This window comes from Panicum virgatum, chromosome 1K (genome assembly GCF_016808335.1).
Source record: "Panicum virgatum strain AP13 chromosome 1K, P.virgatum_v5, whole genome shotgun sequence".
NCBI classification, from domain to species: domain Eukaryota; kingdom Viridiplantae; phylum Streptophyta; class Magnoliopsida; order Poales; family Poaceae; genus Panicum; species Panicum virgatum.
Window position 1 is genome coordinate 7,602,828 of NC_053136.1, and position 15,851 is coordinate 7,618,678.

At 47.4% G+C, this 15,851-nt stretch overlaps 2 protein-coding genes across 3 annotated transcripts; both read right to left on the reverse strand.

Annotated features, from left to right (window-relative positions):
- Positions 1-1,126: 1,126 nt before the first annotated feature.
- LOC120648503 lies at positions 1,127-1,758 on the reverse strand. Its single transcript, XM_039925269.1, has one exon. It carries the CDS (start codon positions 1,675-1,677, stop codon positions 1,447-1,449), a length of 231 nt encoding a protein of 76 aa, XP_039781203.1. The 5' UTR covers positions 1,678-1,758; the 3' UTR covers positions 1,127-1,446.
- Positions 1,759-5,285: 3,527 nt separating this feature from the next.
- LOC120648515 (protein FLX-like 2) lies at positions 5,286-14,253 on the reverse strand. 2 transcript variants are annotated; one of them, XM_039925282.1, is made up of 5 exons: positions 14,042-14,253; positions 13,147-13,893; positions 12,914-13,056; positions 12,725-12,822; positions 5,286-6,129 (listed from the first exon to the last, which is right to left on the reverse strand). In XM_039925282.1, the coding sequence occupies exons 2-5, from the start codon at positions 13,773-13,775 to the stop codon at positions 5,497-5,499; spliced, it is 1,503 nt and encodes a 500-aa protein (XP_039781216.1). In that variant the 5' UTR covers positions 13,776-13,893; positions 14,042-14,253; the 3' UTR covers positions 5,286-5,496. The 2 variants fall into 2 exon arrangements, with proteins under 2 accessions (XP_039781216.1, XP_039781213.1); XM_039925279.1 differs by having other exon boundaries at positions 13,147-14,253.
- Positions 14,254-15,851: the final 1,598 nt, after the last annotated feature.

Here is a 15,851-nt window from a genome sequence, read left to right on the forward strand (position 1 = left end):
CCTTCTAAGAAACCACACCCAAGCAAAAGTACTTCAGCACTACCTGATGTACCATTTGTCATATACTCATCTTGACAACTGAATGTCAGATGCCAGATGTTTGCCTTTTTTCTTTTCTCTCTTTTTTTCTAAAAAGAAAAGGAATTTAGATACCAGCTTGCATTGTTTGCTTTCCTTGAACAAAAATAAAAATATACGTGAACCGTTGATAACCATGAGAATAAAATTAAAAGGTGATAATCAGTTGGTGTGCACACAGCAGTACAGCACTTGTTTTCAGTCTTAAAAGTTTGGATGCACCATTAAAAATTGAGTATACTTGTGCCAGCAATTCTCGCAATGTGCAAGTGGTCATGAAATAAAACTATAGCAGGCCCAAATAGCTAGCTAGAATGCCAAGGAAACATCGATGATCGATCTAGCCCTCTAGGCAGCTTAGCTCGCTATCAGCAGCGAATCATGATCTTCCACCATAGCGACCCGACCGGTAGTAGTGGATGGTGTTGGTAAGAGGACAGGAAAGGACTGATCAAAAGCACGGAGTGACTCCTTGGCGCTTTTGCACAAGGTTGAAAGTTAAAATGCCTCATGATAATCAGCTACTCAGCTCTTTGTACATCGAGTTTAAATAATAATACGTAGGAGTGAGATCTTTTTTTCAAAAAAAAAAAGAACTGTTGCATTTTACCATGGAACTTCCATAGTTTCACTGCACAAGCTGCGAAGTCTGAAGGACTAAAAGTCTGCTGGGCTTCTTGATCTGTATATCGTGCTGCTTCGTTTGAACTCTGAACGCTGCAGTTTGATCGAGTCCAACGAACAAATCTGTCGTGCCTCGCGTGGATGGGGTATCGAGCGCTCGATTGGGACGGCCACATGTAGCTCACGTATGAAATATCATCTTCTTTCGTGAGGAGACCAGAGTTCTCATGTCCTGGTCTGTAACAAGTATCAGTGTTTGTTACGGTGGCCGATGAGCTGCTGCTCTGTCAGCGAAGAGATGCTGCAGGCGTCATGTGCTTCAGCGAACACTGAACAACGGAATCGCAGAAGAGTACTTGGATCGGTCGATGGATGATGGGAGGATTAGTTAGAGGAATCATTGCATATGGGATTTGCATGCATGGATTCGAAAAGCAAGCGCACATATATATACTCTCTGATCTTCACATATGTATATATATCGAACAAATTTACATGCTACAGCATACTCTAGAACGACCCCCCCCCCCCCCCCCTCGATTATTCATTAGCAGCTACTGAGCTCGACTCATCATCCTACAGGAATGGAATGGAAGGAAGCGGCAGAGGAAAGAACTGGGAAGCGATTTCGACCAAAACCAAGACACTGCTCGTACTCGATCTTCTTCATCTCGGAAGCCTTGCTTGAATTGATTGCACCTTGCAGTTTTGCACGGTGGCTCGTGCTCGCCCGATTGCAGCTAGCTAGCTAGCGGCGGCGGCGGCCGGCGTCTGCTGCTGGTCGGGGCAGTCGCAGACGCCGGACTGGTGGCGGTGGAAGTTGGCGATGAAGATGGACGCCTTGTTGTCCACGTCCCGCTCGCCGACGTACGGCCACCGGCCGCCGTCCTCGTCGCTGGGCCTCACCCTCACCCTCCTCTCGCCGCCGCCGGCCGCGTCCTCGCCCGCCGACCCCGACGAGAAGCACCCGCCCATTCTTGCCGCGATCGAAAAGCTGCTGCGGCTGGTGGTGGTGGTGGTGGTGGTGGTGCTCTCGCTTGGCTTCCGATGCCGGGGGGTGGGCTGCTGGTGCCACCGCCAATTTATAGCGAGGGGTTGGCCGGGCGAGGGGAGGAGGGTGGCGAGCTGCGGAGCAGGCCGGGCAAGGGTAGCGAGGATTCCGCGCAAGTTGGCGGGCGGTTTGGACGGTGGGGATGGGCCGCACGCGGATCCTGCTGCAGCCTGCAGTGAGCGAGGCTGCTGCAGCCGTTCTTTTCCTCTGAGCAGTCCACTTGTAGAGTCTTAAGATCTTAAGCTTCAAAGACTCTATCACAAGAAACTATACTTTTCAATACAAAATGTGTAATAGTAGTTTCTATACATAAAACTATTTATTGTTTTTCTTCCATCATAAGATTCATGGACTCCATGCTCCCTCCACAACGCGAGTCTCCCTGGCTTCTTGGGCATTGAAGGGCGTGTAGACTTGAGGTCTTATCTAGAAACTAAGTCTTATTTTTTTTCTCTCTTCAATAATTAAGGTGCCACATCAGCAAAAAAAAACTATAAATAAGAGACTATAAATATTTAGACTCCATGATAGAGTCTGAATTGGGACTGCCGTCAGCTCCCTGGCCGTCCCTCGGAGAACTGAACTTGGATTCAGGTGCTGCTCAAGTGAAGGTTTCTGATCAACTCTGTTCTGCGTGTCAGGCTAGGGACATTGGCCATTTGGCTTCACCAGGTGTTGGTTCCAACTTTTTGACACGAGAAGCTACCATGGGAATCCTTTCCTGAACATTGGAACGGCACTCTGGTAGCTGTCTGTCTTTCCTAACTTGATAGAGGGAAAGGGAAGGCACATAGCCTGGTCCTGACAGGCTACTGACACGAAATTTTCACCCCTCTATTATTAGAGTGTTAGTCTATTGCCAGCCACTTTTATCTCCTTTGACTGGCCAATCGGCGGCTGTGGTAGTCTGACGGCAATCAGTAAAATTGACTCTTGCAGTTGCAACTGAAACGTGACGCACGTAGTAGTACACTGTAAGATCTCTAACTGCCAAAGGGATTCTCTAGTCGAGAAGAACAAATATCTAGATCTAGTTGTCCAACAATGAACCCCCGTCTCGGATAAGAATTGCCATGAATATATTACTGCCAATCATCCGAGCAAGAAAGCTCCAGGTTGAGCTTTCACAGCAGTGCCTTCTGCATCAGGCACCGCGACATTTTCTTTCTGAATGTAACTAGGATAAGGGAGGGGGGAAATGGAGGTAGGGGCTGTTCAGATAAGGAAGCTTACGGGGATAAGCCAGCATCTCAGGGTCACTAATACGTTTAGTCACTTCAGGGCCATTTTTCTAAGCAGACTCTCTGGCCAGGATTTGGTCTTGCCTCTTTTTACCTCTGGACTGGATGCACTGCGCAGCTTCCTGTTTAAGAGAACCACCAGAGAAACAAAACCTTGATTTGCACGCAATTCCCTGATCTCTCATCCCTAATCAGAATTCCAAGAAAACAATTCAGGAAAAAAAAAGTAGCATTCACATTGCTCCAGTAACCTAACATGTTCGGTGCCTAACAAGTAGACTTCCACAAGTTCTCCTTCACCGGATCATTGCTACTCCCTTTGGCTACACCGCATATATATGTATGCGTAGCGTATCTACCTCTGTATATAGATATAATTCAAGATCAATGACTAATGAGGACTGGTCAAAAAGGGCGATTATGCCATGTAAAAGGGATTCTACCCACAATTAAAGATCTTGCGTTTCTCCTCAAAAAATAAAGATCTTACACGTACAGTTCAAGCTGTCCTGCCTGCAACTCTCTAGTGTCCCCAGCTGGGCTTGCCATGTTTAGAGGAGGAGCTAGGGAAGCTGCAGAATGCAAGGCCTCTTCACCTTTGTGCCACTGGCTCATTACTTAATTCAGCCCTTGCCGTACATGTAATGCGCTCCTGCTGTAATCACAATACTGCGTTGATCACAAGAGCGAATTTTAGGCGGAATCCTAATGATGGGCAAGAGGTCCAGAGTTGTTAGGCGAGAGCTATGAATTTAGATGTAAAGATATGTTTGCGTCCTAATCTCTGATAAACTAATTGGATTCTCCACGCAGTAAAGCTGCACCAGTTTTTTTTTTCTATGTGTTTGTGTGTCCCTCGGTTTCTTTTATGTATGCTTTGTGTCCAAATGGCATTGGAAGATGTTGCCAGAAATGAACCTTGGCACAGGATGGTAGATGGCTTCCAAAGGAAGATGGCAACGGTAGAGAAAAAAGAGAGGGTTGAGATATCCTCATCTTTGCAGCTGAGATTTTTCATATGCCAAAGTGTTCGCTCCTTTCAATCAAACTATTATTAATTTATGACCTACGTCCCTTTCTGTGAGCCAAACAAACAAAGAATAATAGAATCCGACAAATGGTAACTACTTAGAGAACCTAGAAAGCCAGTGACATATCTCTATTTAGAGGACATGGGAAAAGAAGAAATACATCTTGGCTTGCTAGTGCATTGCAGCAGATGTGTGCAGTTCTGCGAGAAAATATACATTGAGCAAAAGATAGTGATCTGATCATGAAAGTGGATTATGATCACTGTCCTTATTTAGGAAGCTTTTATCTACTTGAAGATTTCCTTGATCTGATCTGTTGCTATTGCGCCGACGGGCCTCGTTGCAATGCAAAAGATATCATATGCAAAATAAGTCATTTTTCTCATCGGGTGGTTTAACGGATCATTTTTTATGAAATCTAAATATAGCGCTAGCACAAGTAGCGATGTACAGGTGATTTGATTTTTGATAAAAGCTGAACAAATCCTCACCCTGGGCCATATTAACTATGATATTACTGCATGAAGATCACCTTTTATTCAGCGAGCCTTTTCCAGCTGGCCAATTACCTTGAGAGCTTCATTTCTACTGCTCCTGTAAAGCTTCATCTCTTTTCCGCTTTATCCCCTTCTTATCATGACAGCTTCTTTACACCAAGTTTAACCTTGAGGCAGTATAGGGCCTAATATATTCCCCTGTGTGTAGAGTTGGAACCATTTTGGTCTTTTCTGTTCTGCTTTCTGTAAAGGTTGCATGAATTTATTCTGCTCAAGTCCTGTTAGAGGTTTACAGCCATCGGCATAGTAGTGCGGGAACCAAGAACTACGGCTGGAATTCGACGACTAATTTCTGTGAATCCATAACCACTGAAATGCAGATTCAGGCGACGTTGCCATGGGTTTTCCGTGCAGGGGTTTCCCTGATAAACTGCACGCCACGAATTGATCCGTGGTGTACTATCAACAATTGGAGGTGTAAGATGTTGTGTTCAGTCCGTCATTCTGTTGCAAATTGATGCATGAAAGGATATTATGCTCATTCATGATTGGTCTATCACTTGGAGAAGTTCAGGCTGGCATCTTCTGATCTTTTCGCCAGCAGCTTCTCCTCAGTCAGATGCTCGCTAGAAAGTTGCAGCAACAGATTTAGCCCCAGGCATAAAAAAAAAAAGGATTTAGCCCCAGTACTCGAAGTTTGAATCTCATAAATACATGCAGCATTTCAACTGATAGGCAAAGGACATAACTTCGTGAAGCCAGATAAAACCGACAGCCCAGCTCATGTCAGAACTCTATTCCATCGAATAAAAATGCTTCAGAAGAATCACAAAATATAATTACAAAGATTATCCTTTACTAATTCTTCTCACATCTCAGAGCAGTTAAACAACACGGTTTCAGTAGCTGCAGAAAGGAATCGGGTGTACAAAGCTCTCTTTTGCAATTTTTTAAAAAATACAGGTGTCCCTAAATTATTTGCGTCCGTGAAGAGCTTCATAATTACTGCCAGCATTAGCTGCTGCTCGCCCAGATCCATAGGCTGGAGGCTGTGTGGCCAACCCATAGGGAGAGGAACCCTGTGCAGCAGCAAAGGCAGACGGTGCCTGTGCTAGACCATAGGATGACAGTTGCTGTGTGTGTCCATACGCAGATGGTGCTTGTGTTTGCTCATATGATGGTAGCGCCTGAGCTGAGCCATAGGGACGTGCTGTTGCTGTGGTGTAGGATGATGGAGTGGACGCAGATGCATACGATGGTGGCATCTGTACAGATCCGTAGGTGGATGCAGATTGTGCCCATGCATATGGAGCCGGTGTTGTCTGATTGGATCCATAGGAACCAGCACTGCTCCCATGAGCCACAGTAGCAGCCGCCTGTCCTCCAATTGCAGGTGCCTTTGAAGCATCATACCCAGCACTCTTCAGAGAGTCAAAGCCAGCAGCAACCCTTGATACATCATGGGTTCCAGATTTTGATGAACTGAAACTGGCAACACGAGAAGCATCATACGTATTGCCTCTTGATGGATCAAATCCAGAATGAAGACCACTTCCAGCTGGGCTTCCACTTAAAGGGTCTACCAGACTAGTAGGAGTTGTCCTTGCCTGAATTAACATTAAAATCATATTGTTATTGCTAAATAAATATGAATCCAAAACCTAGTAAGCTGAAGACAGAAGATCAGGAGTGCTACAAAATGGTAGACTAATTGCTTTATGACCCCTTTCGTCCAGTAAGATAAGCATCTATTAACTTCACACCATAAAGGAAAGAAAGAAAGAAAGAAAGAAAGAAAGAAAGAAAGGCACAAAAGGAACAAACTTCAAGTAACCAAACATAGTTCCTCAAAAAAAAGGTAATCAAACATATAGTCGAAGATTCGTAGTTACTCTGCCTTAGCTATCAGCAATTACTTATTGGGCTCATGGCTACTCAAGGTGAAAACAGGGGGCTTCCAGATCACTGATTCAATAGTACTACAGTATGCAACACCCAAACTAAAACAACTTGACATAGTGGGTGCGTGCCATCATCAAACTGGAATAATCTTTTTTAGAATTCTATCTATGAGTTCTCTCAAAATTTCTATACAATTGTTCCCGCCCAGGGTTCGAACCCTGGGTGCCGCACCTTTATGCTTCAGGGGTTTCCCTTGGAGTTCTCCAATCAAAAAAAAAATCTATAAATAAGAACACCAGTTTAGCTACAACTGTGGACTGCATAGTTTGAGAGCATGATCGTAGAGCATGATTCAAAACATCAGATTCCCCCAAAAAAATATGCTAGTTATATCAAACTTCCCCTCGTATATATAATAGTATACTAAAGAAATGATTCTTCCAACTGATTGCAAATCCAGCCAAATGCGAGACATGCAAACAACATGGCCATATCATGTAAATTTTAGTGATTTGATAGATATATGACAACTGAAAATTACCATCATCTTTCATATAAGGAATTGTCTAAACAGATCAAATAACTGCACATCAAGAAGATGAAAAAAGTCAGGAACGAATAGCAGCCCAGCAGATCGCCTGGAACACATGCTGATTAGGCACTAAAGGGTACGCTGTCCACAGCAGGTGGTGCTGAAAGTGTTGATGTAGCGCTACGTCGGGAGGCACTTGCGGCGGTAGCCAGCAGGATGCCCAGGAAATGGCAGGAGAAGATGCGGCGGTAGCCAGCAGGATGCCCAGGAGATGGCAGGAGAGGATCTAGGATTTAGATGTTATGGATTAATATGGATTGAGTCTAAACCTGAGCACAAGAACAGATCGATAATCACCCAACTCGCCCTCCTGGGAGGCTCTGAGCTTGCGGGAACTATCTTCTGCCTAAACCCTAATGAGCCGCCGGCTCTTACATTTATAGTCTATGACAATTAACTAAAACACCCTTGACAAAACAGCCAAACTAATAAGAAGGAAAATAAACTCTTGCTAATCCGTTGTGGACGCCGCTTGCTTCTTCTTGCGTTGATATTTCTTCCCAAAGAATGTGTCCACAACACTCCCCCCCCCCCCCCCCCCCTGACCAAAAAGCTCGTCCTCGAGCTTGAAAGTTGGATAACTCTCCTTGAAATCTGTCAGAGGCTCCCATGTTGCTTCAGCTGGACTACGACCTTCCCATTGCACCAAGAGGTTCCAAGAATTATGCGCCGGTGTTGCACGAAGCACCTTGGCTGGAACCGGAAGAGCACGACCATGAGCAATCGGAGGTAGGGCGACAGGAGCAGCTGGAAGGTCGCCAGTATGCTTCTTCAGAAAAACCACATGAAACACATCATGAATGCGAGACTTGGGAGGAAGACGAAGACGATAAGCTACTGATCCAATTTTTTCAACCACCTGAAACGGACCATAGAAACGTGGTGCAAGCTTCCCCTTAGAGCCATCGGTAATACCAATTGCGGTTCTGTGATGAAGGCGAAGCCAAACCCAGTCGCCCACCGCAAAGGCAACCTCACGATGCAACCTGTCATGGGAAATCTTCATGTAATCTTGAGCTTGTAACAACCTCTCCTTAATTTCGGCAAGAAACACATCACGATGCTGGAGCTGTTTGTCCACGGCAACAACTCTTGCCAGCCCGGGCTGATATGATGCCAATGTTGGCGGTTCACGGCCATATACCACCTGGAAAGGAGTGGTGCGCAAGGCCGACTGGTAGGACGTGTTGAAACAATATTCAGCCCAAGGAAGCCACCTGAGCCAACTGCGTGGTCGATCCCCAGCCAAACAGCGCAGGTAGACACCAAGTACCCTATTAGCAACCTCTGACTGCCCATCCGTTTGCGGCCGAAATGCAGAGCTAAGACGAAGCTTGACACCAGCCAAAGTAAAAAGTTCAGACCAAAGGGTACTTGTAAAGACAGGATCACGATCACTCACAATTGATGAAGGGAACCCATGCAACTTCACAATGTTGTCGAAGAACGCTTGAGCCACCGTTAACGCGGTATACGGATGTCCCAACGGCACAAAGTGCACCATCTTTGAGAGACGATCCACCACAGTCAGCACCACTGATTTGCCGCCCACTCGTGGAAAACCCTCCACAAAATCCATGGAGATGTCAGACCACACCATCGATGGAACGTCCAGCGGCTGCAACAAACCGGCTGGATGAAGATGCTCGGTCTTGTTCCTTTGACACACCAAGCAGCCACGAATGTACTCACGAACACGTGCTGCCGCGCGTGGACTGTAAAATGACGCACGCAACCGAACCAAGGTCTTTTGCACACCTTCATGACCCGTTCCATGAGCATGGTCCAGAAGCTGGGGCCAGAACGCGGAGGAGTCAGGGAGAAAGATCTTCCCTTGATATAGGATGAAGCCATCCACCTCTGACCAACCCTCCCCAGCAGAACCCGCCGAGATCTCTTGCCGCTTGGCCAAAACTTCCGGCAACGATGCAGACTCGCACCTGAATTCCTCAAACAACTCGAACTCCGGCCGCGAGATAGAATGTAGACGAACAGCTATCTCTTGCTCGTCACGGCGTGATAAAGCGTCAGCCGCTGCGTTCATCTTGCCCGGTTTATACTCCACCTGAAAACTGTAACCAAACAATTTGCTCACCCAAGTGTGTTGTGGTATGGTGGAGAGTCGTTGATCAAGTAGATGCTTAAGGCTGCAATGGTCAGTGCGCACCATGAACTCCCGCGTCCACAAATACGGTCGCCAGTGACGTACGGCCTTAACCAACCCGATGAGTTCACGCTCATATGCCGCTAACTTGGCGTGCTGCGGGGCCACGGGACGACTGAAGAATGCGATCGGCCCCTCACCCTGATGGAGGACCGCGCCAAAGCCCGAACCAGAGGCGTCGCAATCGACTACGAACGCCTTTTCGAAGTCCGGCAGTTGAAGTACCGGAGCCGTAGTCAGGGCATGCTTGAGGGCTTCAAATGCCGCTGTTGCCGCTGCTGTCCACTGAAAAGCCTCGCGCTTGAGAAGAGCCGTCAATGGAGATGCAATGACACCATAGTTGTGGATGAAACGACGGTAATAGCCAGTCAAGCCCAGAAACCCACGAAGTGCCTTGATGGACCTCGGTAGTGGCCATGCCTGCACCGCACTGATCTTGTCTGTATCCATGGTGACCACTCCATTAGCAATGACATGGCCGAGATACTGAACACGCTGCTCCCCAAAAGAACACTTGGAACGTTTCAACACGAGGCCGTGCTGCCGAAGCGCCAAGAAAACCGAGCGCACATGCTGCAGGTGTTCTGACCAAGATTTACTGAATATGAGAATGTCATCAAAAAACACGAGAACGCACCGGCGAAGAAAAGGTTGTAGCACCGCATTCATCAATGCCTGGAACGTAGATGGAGCATTCGTGAGACCGAACGGCATCACAAGGAATTCAAAGTGCCCATGATGTGTTCGGAACGCCGTCTTGGCAACGTCATCGGGGTGCATCCGGACCTGGTGATAGCCGCTCCGCAAGTCCAACTTAGTAAAAAACACCGCGCCCTTTAGTTCATCCAACAATTCCTCGACGATGGGAATGGGAAACATGTCCCGCACTGTTTTGCAGTTGAGGGCGCGATAGTCTACACAAAACCTCCAGGAACCGTCACCCTTGCGAACGAGAAGCACCGGCGAGGAGAATGCCGAGGTACTTGGACGGATGATGCCTTGCGCCAACATTGCCCGACATTGAGCTTCGATCTCATCCTTCAACAATTGAGCATACCGGTATGGACGTACAGCCACCGGCGGTGTTCCCGGAAGTAGATGAATACGATGGTCAAACGAACGCGCCGGCGGTAAGCCCTTGGGCTCGGCGAACAAGTCGGCGAACTCGTCGAGTAGAGCCAGCAAATAGTCGCGCTTGTCAGCTCCCGCGGTAACCATGGCAGCCGTTGGTCGTATGCCACTCCAACGGACGCGACGGTCGTGCCACCAGAACACCATGGTGAGGTTGGTGAAATCCCAGAGGATGGGACCGAGAGTGCGGAGCCAGTCACACCCCAGGACCATGTCGATGCCCCCAAGTGGAATGACGAAGAAGTCGACCACGAACTCCTCTGTACCAATTACAAACCGCACCGCCTTGCACACTCCCGACACTGCGACGCGATCCCCATTTGCTACACCGACAGAGAGACCAGGCCGGGGCGATGGCACCAGACCCAGACGGCGTGCCGTGGCCTCGTCGATGAATGAGTGAGTGGAGCCAGAGTCGACCAACGCAGCGGCGGTCTTATCACAGACCACCGTGGGCAGCTGCAATGTTGCGCTTGACTAAATACCCGTGATGGCGGCCACAGAGATCTGCAATTCATCATCCGAGCCACCGTCCTCAGATGCGAGTGCCTCGGTGTCCAGCTCAAGGAAGTAGATGCCTTTTCCCGTGCACTGCTTCGCATGCTCCTTGGAAAACTTCTCCGGGCAGTTGAAACACAACCCCTCCAAACGCCGTTGCGCCATCTCCTCAGGTGAGAGGCGTTTGAACCGGCTGTCCACCAGGGGTGCAGGTTTAGCGGGCGCGGCGGGCGTTGCTGATGTAGATCCCGTCGTGCCAGGTTGCTGGGACGTCCGCAAGGTCGAAGCCGGAGGACGTTGAGCCGAACGCGTGGGAGTGCGGTTGTTCCCGGCAGTCGCATCGGCTCCTAGAACTTGGCGGCGCTCGTACGCCCGTGCGAGCGCCATGGCGTCCTCCAGGGTTTCTGGCTTCTGGAGCTCCACATCAATGCTAAGAGGTTGCTGCAACCCAGCAGTGAAGATGGCAATCTGTTGGGCCTCCGTGACGTCCTCACAGCGTGCCAGGAGGAGAAGGAATTTCTCCTGGTATTCATCGACGGTGGATGTACGGCGCAGATGTGTGAGCTCGCCGAGTGGATTACTGCGAAGCGGCGGCCCGAAACGCCTGTTGATGGCGTCGACGAACTGCGGCCATGTTGGAGCGCCTTGGTTCTTCTCGAGTCTGTAATACCATTGGCTGGCGGCGGCCTCCAGATAGAACGATGCCGTTGGCACCTTGAGGTGGTCCGGCGTGCCGTAGGCACGAAAGAACTGCCCGGCCTTGTGCAACCATGTGATGGGATCGTCGGATCCGTCGAACTTCGGAAATCGGAGCTTGTGCGACGGCGCGGCCGGGGTGTCGCCGGATGACGACGATCTATCGGCGTCGAATCGGCCCTTGCTGGCCAGGACTTGCGTCTGGACGTTCTTGATGGAAGTCGACAGAAGCCCGACTTCCTGGCGGAGCGACGTCACGTCGTCGTCCATCTTCTTGCCGTTGTCGCCGATCATCTTGACGATGCGATCGACCACTTCGTCCAGGATCGCTTTCATGACCGGGACGTCGGTATCGGCGCCGTCGACCATGGCGGTAGGGTTTTCGCGGCGCGCAAGGGAAGCGGGATGTGGCGGAGGTGACGATGGAAACCAGGCCAAGGAAGATCCCTAGACTGATACCAAGATGTTATGGATTAATATGGATTGAGTCTAAACCTGAGCACAAGAACAGATCGATAATCACCCAACTCGCCCTCCTGGGAGGCTCTGAGCTTGCGGGAACTATCTTCTGCCTAAACCCTAATGAGCCGCCGGCTCTTACATTTATAGTCTATGACAATTAACTAAAACACCCTTGACAAAACAGCCAAACTAATAAGAAGGAAAATAAACTCTTGCTAATCCGTTGTGGACGCCGCTTGCTTCTTCTTGCGTTGATATTTCTTCCCAAAGAATGTGTCCACAACATTAGGAGGAATGCCTGAATGGGGAATGGGGTGGAAAAGACGAAAAATGAAATGAGGTATTGAGCTCAGATAGGACCACACTCATGTGTTTGCATCGTCAGAGACCGAGGGAGATCAACGACAGGGTGAGCAGATAGGCTGAGAATGATCCCTCTCCAATTTATGCACCGAAGTGCGGATGCCGACACCTTAACTTCAATTTAAGCATTCATCATGACTTAAATTCATTAAATTTTGGTAGCAATCAATTATGAAAAAAAATCCTTACAACAAAAGGTTTCAACTTCCATTTCATGAACAGATATTTTTATGTTGAGGAAAGTTATGCAAAAGCTGCTTCATGGTGGCATACACTTACAATCACAACGATAAAAGATACTGATGAAGACAACAAAACAATTCACTGGGTACAATGGCAATCGGCATCCCAAGTCAACTTTTAAGCTACACTCTAAAGAACCAGAGATGCTCACCTGTGCTCTTCCATAACCATCATAAGCAATTTGTCCAACAGAAAGATGGCTTGATGTACCATCATCCTTTTGACCAGTAATGGGATTGTAAAAAATACCTATACAAATATTGTTTCATGCTTAAATGCACGCAATTGAAAAGCTCCTTTAGTAGTACAGGAAATAATTGATAAACGACAAACGTCATACCACTTTTGTCTAGATTAGCTGCATTCCTCATCTCAGCACGAAGTTTTTCCAGCTCTGTAACCATGGAGTCATAATTCCTCTTCATAGCCTGCAGCGACTCAGAGTGATCCACCCTAAGTTTCCTTTCATACTCATACGTAGACCTGAAATACAAACAGCACATGCAAAGGTGTGGTCAATCACATATAGAGCAACATACATACTAAAGAAAAAACGAAGCACCTGCCACGGACCTGAGGTGCTCATATTCTTGTCTTGCAGCATCCCGTTCAGCAACGAGCACCGGAAGCTGCTGCGCCTCACCAAGGTTCCTCTGCAGGTCCTTGCTTAGCTTCTGAACATCTGCCGCCATTTTTTGCCTCAACGCCACAAGGTTCTGCGCCTCAGCGTGCGCCTGCTGCAGCTCCACCTTCACGGACTCGCAGGCCTTCAGTTCGGCCTCCATATTCCCAACCTTGTCAAGGATCCCCCTCATCTCCTGCTCCTCGGCGGCTTTCGCAGCCTCCCCTTGCGCCTGCAGCCTCTGCAGCTCCTGCTGCGCCGCCACCAGCTCCTTCCTCAGCGATGAGTGGCTCACGGCGAGCCGGTCGTTCTCCATTGCCAGCTTCTGCATCTCCACGCGCTGTGCAGCGAGCTTCTGCTCAAGGACCTCCGGCGGCGGCAGCATGTCGTAGGGGAACGGCCCGGGCCCATGCCCCGGCGGCGGCAGGTGCATCCCCGGCACGTACGGGTCACGGACCTCCCGGTGCATCATCCCATGCGCCGTGGGAACTGGACCCTGACCGGGCCCGGGCCCGGGGCCGGGGAGCGCCCGGTGGTGGTAAGGGGGCATGCCGGCGGCAGGCTTGACGCGGGGCATCATAGGGTTCAGTGGAATCCCCAAATCGTCTGGAAAACAAATTCCGCGCAAACACCTAGGGCACCGCCGATTCTCCTATGGCGTCAACTGGGGTTGAACGCGCGAGATGGGGAGGACGAACCTAATCGAACCATGGATGGACAAAAGGGTTGGGCTGGTAGTCAGTAGGGCACAAATCCGCAAATGGCTGGATGCGGGGTGAGATTTGGATTGGATTGAGAACGAAAAAAAAAATCTTAAAGCAAGGAAGGCATCCGAGGGTTACTTACGAGCAAGAGGAACAAGGGTACCAAGAAGTAATGGAGCGAGTCCGGATGGATGCCCGCGCCTCGGAAGTCCACTACCCGTAGAAGCGGGGAGGAGGAGGATGAGGAGGGCGGATTCCGGCGAGGGGAGACCTGGCTTTGCTGCGCCCCGTCGCCGGCGGTAAGGCACAGCTAATTTGGGGATAAATCAAAAGACTATCGGAGAGGAAGTGATGAGAGGACGAATAGTAAGCGAAAATCTTTTGTCAGGTACTTTTTTCTTCAAATTTTTCTGCCAGTTGATCAATAGAAAATATTTATAAAAATTATATTTAATTAGTATTTGATCTACTTTTCGATACTTGGTCTCATATTTTTATACCACCAAATACTTTAATCCACGTAAGTACATTTAGATATGTCCTATCTTATCCACCGCATAATTCTGTCAGATTAGATATGTCCTATCTTATCCACCGCATAATTCTGTCAGATGAACGATTCTTATTTTTTTCAATCATTATAAAAATTCTTAAAAAAATATAGTCAAGCGAAAAGGGGAATTTGTTTGATCCTTTGAGTCAGATTTCATACTTGCGTTTGCGTATATACATCGATAAGTATCAATAAAATATTATTCTCAGTTCAAAATTATAGATGGTTTTAACAGTATATTTAGATCACAGAAATGGTTTTAACAGTATATTTAGATCACAGAAATGGTTTTAACAGTATATTTAGATCACAGAAAAATTGTGCATAGTAATATGCCAAACGATCTACAATTCGAAACGAAGTAAGTATTATTAAGGTAATGGAACCCAAGTGGTACATATCACTCTAGATCAAACTCAAGATTTATCATGTATATTCGTATATTTCTAGGTTAATTTTGCAATAGATTATTATGCTTTTTTGTGGCAAGAGTAAGATACATATTCTCGTTTCGTTTGAAATGTTCTAATATAAGCATGGCTAGAAGGTGATATAACACCATCATTTTGCTATTAAGGTGCTTCAATGTAGGTGGCATTTTACCTTAGATTTGATATAAGGCTATAGAAATATGATGAGAAGAATAAATTATAGACTTTACTAGATATAGCACGGCAACACACATATCATACAAGTATACAGTGAATCCATTTGGTTCAAATATCTTTTTGCACCATAGTCTTATATTAGCAATGTCCAAGAACCTGCTTTTTGAGGGGGAAAAAACAAACGTACCACAGGTTTGAAGGGTTAGGATTCTTACCCATTGTTGCTAACTTACCGATTACCGTCAACAGAGGTATAAAAAAGTTGCCATCAACACCCATCAAATTGGTATTCTTGATTTACTTCATGACGAATGATGAAAAGCTTCCATTGGAATCCGTGAACTAGAACTAGATTACACTCAAAATTACAACCACAACTAGGAGTTTGTTATGGCATCCAGCAAAATTGAAAGTTTCCTTCCATAATTTCATGGATTGGTCTTTAAAGTCACGAAACATGATGATGCAAACTCACTGGTAATGCCATGGTTACTGCATCAGCATTCGAGGCAGCGTTCGTGGCTACACATCTACATAGCTATTTGTAAGTGTGGTGATGCAAACTCATGCCAGTGAATGCTCGCTGTCACGTCATGCTAAGATGCTAACTACATGGTTTTTCAATTCAGAATCGGGCTTTATACAATCTTACATGGCTCTATATACATATTTTTGTTTACTCTGGTTCTACATTTTGCTTGGATTAGGATCATATTACGTACTCTTATTACGATATTTCTTAGCACATGTTTTGTGTTACAGTTAACGGAGAAACATAAATTTCTTGCAAT

Coding starts and splice junctions, on each gene's coding strand:
- LOC120648515 (XM_039925282.1), bottom strand. CDS start 13,775: ATGATGCCCCGCGTCAAGCCTGCCGCCGGCATGCCCCCTTACCACCAC. Junction 13,057..13,146: donor CAAGAATATGAGCACCTCAG/GTCCGTGGCAGG, acceptor TTTGTATTTCAG/GTCTACGTATGAGTATGAAA. Junction 12,823..12,913: donor AGCTAATCTAGACAAAAGTG/GTATGACGTTTG, acceptor ATATTTGTATAG/GTATTTTTTACAATCCCATT.
- LOC120648503 (XM_039925269.1), bottom strand. CDS start 1,677: ATGGGCGGGTGCTTCTCGTCGGGGTCGGCGGGCGAGGACGCGGCCGGC.